The sequence below is a fragment of the Poeciliopsis prolifica genome, unplaced genomic scaffold (assembly GCF_027474105.1).
Source record: "Poeciliopsis prolifica strain line A6 unplaced genomic scaffold, Auburn_PproV2 SCAFFOLD030, whole genome shotgun sequence".
In the NCBI taxonomy this organism is placed as follows: domain Eukaryota; kingdom Metazoa; phylum Chordata; class Actinopteri; order Cyprinodontiformes; family Poeciliidae; genus Poeciliopsis; species Poeciliopsis prolifica.
The window spans coordinates 1,506,409-1,512,530 of record NW_026562405.1 but is presented as its reverse complement, the minus strand read 5'-3'; the positions used below and the strand labels follow the sequence as shown (position 1 = coordinate 1,512,530).

General features: G+C 36.8%; 1 protein-coding gene across 3 annotated transcripts in view; it reads left to right on the top strand.

The window, feature by feature from the left end:
* The first annotated feature begins 219 nt into the window (after positions 1-219).
* The window catches only part of ephb2b (eph receptor B2b), a 122,221-nt gene continuing 116,318 nt past the window's right edge, over positions 220-6,122 (top strand). For all 3 annotated transcript variants that reach the window (XM_055050198.1, XM_055050199.1, XM_055050197.1), the window contains exon 1: positions 220-367. In XM_055050198.1, the coding sequence (XP_054906173.1) occupies positions 316-367 (52 nt within the window). In that variant the 5' untranslated portion in view covers positions 220-315. The remainder of the gene's footprint in view (positions 368-6,122) is intronic.

The window sequence follows — 6,122 nt, the reverse complement described above, 5'->3', positions numbered from 1 at the left end:
ACTAACAGTATGAATAATAAAAGTAAGTTAAAACCACAAAAGGTTCATGCATTTATTCTTTCTCTTTGATGTGAAAGGGAATTGGGTAATGCAGAGGTAAACATGTACGCTGTGCGCCTGTGTTGCTCGGCGCTCCCCTCTGTCTGCTCTTTCATGGTTTCGCCCAAACTTGGTCCAGATTTGAGTTGGTTTTTGCTCTGCTATCTGGGAGCGCTCAATTGCAGGAGAAGGACCGTCAGTCCCCTCTCTGTGTTTGCTGTCAATGGCTTTCTGGACTTATTTTATTTGAATGTCTGGGCTTTTTCAACACCAATAATGGATATTCTGTGGATATTATGGAGCATACCGGCCGTGATAGCTGTTGAAGGTAAGCTCCCTGCTCGCATCCCGACGGCTGCACGCGCATCCTTCTACCGGCTTGAGTTTGAGACAAAGCGCGTGCATAAATGCACGTTTATTATTATTAATGAAAAATTAACACTCTCGTCGTTTTAAGAAATCCCGTCGGTGCTTCTTATAGTATCAAAATGTTGCATGAAGTGTCCGCTTAGGGACGGTTGGGTGATAATGGGTCACAATTACGCATTCTCTCGCGGCACACTGTAGCCCATAACCTTTAATAACCTTAATAGTCTTATAAAACTACCGGCTGTTGTGTGATGCATTTGCCTAAATAGGAGAAAAAAAAAAACGTTAAATTTGGCAAACGCGACTCTTTCCGTGGAGGTGTGTCGCTTCCACTTGTCAGTTGGGAATAAACAACCAAAGACCTGTTTTTATACCTTTTATGTTGTTCTTTATTTGTTCTACTAGACATATATATACACAAAATGAACATCGCCTAGTTTGACCTGTAAAAGCTTGTTTTTCTTTTCAGATCATTGTGCAGTCAGTTGTACAGGGAGCTTAGCAAAGCAGGAAAGGGCATCAGTCAGCGTGGCTCAGCGCACAATGAAACAGGTTGAATGGTAAAAACAGAGCTTTCATAAGCTTTCAGGTGTTTACAGGAATCTATTCATTGTGCTTGAAAGTAACTCAGTAGGGCTTTCTACGTGTAGGCCTTTTTCTATTAGGGAATGTGACACTGTTACGCACATATTCAGATGTTTCTTAAAAATACTTTAAAAGGTTTAAACAAACAAACTAAAAACATGCAGTGTCTTTTTTATTATTTGTAAAGCAGGTATCTCTTTAGAATGTAAAAAAGGCGTAATTAAATTAGCACGTCTGCAGGTTTTGAGAATATGGTATGAGTTAGCCCACTGACAGTTCAGGACGGGCCACGAACAGTGGTAAGTGTCAGCCCAGTAATTTTTTTCAGTCTATTTTGAGGATGTGTTCAGAAAACAAATGTGTCCTCCTTCCTCTGGTCAATTTAACGAAACCTCATAATTACAGGTGGAGCAAAGAAACTATTTCAGACCAAACCCAATGTAACTGCAGGATAATGTACCAAAAAAAGAATAAAAAAAAACAATAGGAAACTTCTTGTTCATCTTTAACTATGTGCCATATGTGTATACAGATTTGTTCTTCAGGTTAAAAACCTGGCATGCTTTATGTACTGTCACGACTGACCATAAGGCTTATTTGCACAGGCCACAACTTACTGCTCTAGTTTATGTTTTTGGTTCAGTTAAACATCATGCTCAGTCGCACTCATTGCAGTGCACACACATAAAGGTTTGCATGATGCTTTTAATATATTTGTAAATGTTTAATAAGAGGCCTGGTCCAATACTGATACAATTTTTAGCTGAACAAAAATAGGGAAAATATGCTACAACATATTATTTTTTAATAAAATAATTATACCATTATTATATTTTTTGGTCATTTTTCACTGCCCTAATACAAATGCTGTAAATTATTGAGATTAAGTCTTTATATTAATTATTTTCCATATAGAAATAAATATTGTTTAGGTTGAATATAAACTTGTCATATTAAGTGAAAACTGGATCAAGTCAATAAAAAATTTAGACATGGATACTATGTAACGTTATCCTTTATATATACACCGTCTATCAAAACAGTATGTTTGTATTTAATTTGAGATATTATTTTTGCTTGATTTTTATTAAAGTAACAGTTTATTTTTGAAGTGTCCGCTTTGAATTTGTTTTTGCTGGTCTCTTCAAGTTCAAGGGAAACACAGGATATGAAAGCTTCCAAAAATAACAACAATTTCACACTATTCAGTGTTCCATTGCCACTTTTTTTCTATTTCTCTTTCAGACACAATCAGAGCCACTGTTGTCGGGTTTTTTTTCTTGCTTTTTAGTTAAGGCTGCAATTATCCAACATCACCTTGAAATGCTTAAATGGATTTTTCTGTATCCTAACACGATTCATTATGGTTTCACGGCAATGCTTCACGAATCAAATGCAGCTCGTCATTTTCAAGGACTTTTTGATCACACGGTGTAGCACCACTTTATGATTCCAAACCCAACTAAGCCAGTTGCCGACAGAATGCCGTCCCACATCTCAGTTCTACCCTGTGACTCACCCTGCTTGACTACCCAATGAAATTGCAAGTCGGGCTTACGTAGGAAAAATTAAGAGTTGAAAAAGAGGTCACTGCAGCTCTAATCTAAAAAAAAAATGTCTATCCCAGCATGCAACACTGACGGAGCCCTCCAGTGGACTTTTTGACACGTTTCATGAAGAGACGACATTTCGTCCTCTATTAATCTTAGTTGAAAGCATCTCTACGTAGTCCTTTCATTAAGCATTGATAGTAAAATAATTTTATCCCACCTTCATTTTTAATTGTCAGGAGAAAAATGTATCTGTCAGAAAAGTACAGATACAAATAATTCACAAGAAAAATTTAATTGCGTATGCAGAAAATCTCAACACATAATGCTTCTTTTTTCCAGACAAGCAAATATAAAAGAGTTACATCGTTGTACAAATAATCAATGAATCAAGCAGGGACCATGTTAGGGGGGTTAAGAGGATTAAAACTATGTCTGAACTTAACAAAATCCCAGCTGTGCCCCAAGTGTCCATTTTACAAATAGTATGTTAAATCTGAAAAGCATGTAATAATGGCGGTATTGCAAGGTGGCGCTGAGGGATCACTGTTTGCATTTAGACTATTTCTATTTTCTTCAATATCTCATTTCTACTCAAACTACTGCTGAGTAGTACGTCCTTCCATTCAAACCTGCATACGTTAAGTAAATTTATCCATTGCATTCAGCCATCATTCAAAAGCATTTACACGCAACACGGACACAAAACAACCTTAAATCGTTGATTAGTGTTTCTGTAAGCTGATGCCATGTCCTATTGGTTTAGTTAATAGCAAGGGATGGGCTCTTTTCGGAAATTAATTGACGCAGTACTGCCTCGGAAATTAGTCTGACTCTGTCAAACATGTCTATGAAAACACTCCGTGGATTTATTCCCTTTATTAGCTCACCCATTCATTGTCATCAGTGTTAAGTTGACAGCCCCACTAACAACGGTGACACCAATCTAATTCTGTTGAGTGGAAATTTTCAGATTCATTCTTAGCCATAAAATTGTTGTAGCCTGTATTGTTGGGAGGAGATGATTTTTACTAGATGAATTGTTTGGCTTTTCTGCTGTTGCCTCTCCTCTTCTCCCTCCTTTTTTATTGTGATGTTTGAGTTTGTACTGTCCAAATGTTTTTTTCTGGGAGGTTTGGTGTTGCTATGATGCAACACCACCCTCAACTAGACTTGTATGCATGTCATTGTTGGTGTGAGTGGAGTGATAGATCACTTTGATACAGCGTTTTTTCCTGTCGTTCTTTGAAGGAAACATAATAGGAGCGAAACCACAGCAGAGGATGGTGAAGTGGGGTAGAGTGAGATCACAGCATGGAGTCTTTAAAAATGTCTCACAGATTTGATTGCATTTCAGTATGCACTGCATTCCTTTAGCTCTGCATTCAGGACTGGACACCACACAGCTGAACATTGGCAAACATGTGCTAATTTGACGTTTTTAATAGCTTTAATATAACATACGATTTTCATTTCTTGATTATTTTTATTTTCAGTTCTACATCATCATTTGACAACTAAACAACCTGTCATTGTTATGGGTTTTCAAATTTCCTACGTTTGGTGAATGTTTTTAATGTAAGTTCAGTAAATGCTTCTGAGAATAACTATAAATAAAGAGAATATTAAAGAGTGTAATGAATACAGGTTTATTTTTGAAAAAGCAAACAAGAGGTATGTTTGTGAAATAGTTTGTGGAAGGTAAAAGGAGTGATCGTATACAGTGCTGTGTTTTCTCAGTCCACCCAGTGAGCAGATGCATGGAGCTGGCCTGCACGCCAACCGCCACAGTAAGCTTTCACAAAGAATCTGTCTCTATTCAAGCCCTAATCCATGCTGCCGAGGGCCCAGGCATTGTCACTTTGCATGCAAAATTTCAATTAGTACTGGTACCAGTTGTTTCACTTGACGGGGGTGTTGCATTTCTGAGACATCTATGGCTACCTCTGGAGTGAGATTAAAGCAGTATCATTGATTTACTTAAGAACATTTTCCCTCTCTGTGTTGCATAAGGTTATAAACGCTGTGACTGAACAGCTTAGCTTTATTGTGGCCATTGAACATATAATATTATGTAGAGATTTTGATTTGCAGTTCTTGTGAAAAATAACTGATTCATATTTAGATGTCATTATGTAAAAATTAGATGGAGAACAACTGAAAGCCAGTGGGTTGTGTCGGTCAGAAGTGTTAAAACTTTCACAAAGGGAATTTTTGTTTGATCGGTTTCTGGTCCCTGCTGGCTTGAGCACATTGCTCCTGGCATCAGCCTTTTCAAACATTTTAACTAAAGTTTCTATCCAACTTGTGATGGATAGCTTGACACTGTTTCCATGCCTTCAGCTGTTTGGATCAGATTGCTTTGGGTTGACTTTTGTGAGCCAACTCTCCTTTTAGTCCCATGGCTAACAGACTTTTGCAGGGTGGATTCTAAGCTAAAATGGCATTTAAGTTTGTGAAATGTATGTGATGAATAGTGTTGAAGTGTTGAAAAGGCTTCAACTTGCCACATTTTTGGACATGGAAACACTTCAAAAATCGTAGGTCTTTTTAATTTTATCTGCTATTTATCTTTGCTAGTAATATTGTTTTTAAACAGAAAAAAAAATGATAGAAGGGAATTTTCTCAGCCATAGTCAAACTGAGCTGAAATAAGAGGGAATATAAGAAGTTGCCATAATGTCCTAAAACACTGTAAACAACACAGCATTGCTGTGCTTGCATTAGACTCACATGATCTGTGAGTTTTGATTCCATGTTATCTGTCAATCATGCTTAGTTTTTTTATTTTTTTTTTTTTTTTACATAAAGTAGGCACTGTAAAAAACCTCCATGTCACGTCAAAAGTTGTTTCATTTTTATGGTTTAGTTTGGCTTGGAGAACTTTTTGCCTGTAATTATTTTCTTGTCTTCTGAACAGAAGAACATGTGTCACTTTAGTCTCAGGCTTGACTGGTTTCCAAAGAGCAGATGGCCAAATATGGCTCCTTCATGATGCTATCTTGAATAGAAATATTATCAACAGGTGTTGAAAATCCTCCAATATGCTGCAGAATGCTGCCAGAGCCTTGCTGGAAAGTGAAATTGATTTATTTAAATATAGATATGGAATGCATTTATGTCCATTTGTGTTTCTAAAACAATAATTCAAAACAATTTTGCAGTAGTGATATTAATTTCCAAAGCAGATGGGTTTTAATCAGTTGATAATTCTATATGAAAAAGATCCTTTGAACACATTTAAACCTGTGTAATGAAAGTTTTCCCAGATGTCACTTTATGACTTGATACTTTGGGGTTTACTACAGATAGATGGGGGTTGATTGGGATTGTCATATTGATGCAGCAATCATTAGTCTCTTGATTGGCTCTAACTGGTCATCAGTGAGTTAAATGCTGTCTTAATTGTGCATTCATTCCTCTTATCAAATGCATTAAGGTGGAATATTTCCACTTTATGCTCTTTAAACGCATCCATAAAGCACTTTGAGTTGGGCTTAGTAATGGCTTAAAACTTAAATGCCTTTCTAATGAGTGCATGCTATTTTATGTTTTTGGCGTTGATAATTCTTTATGTGC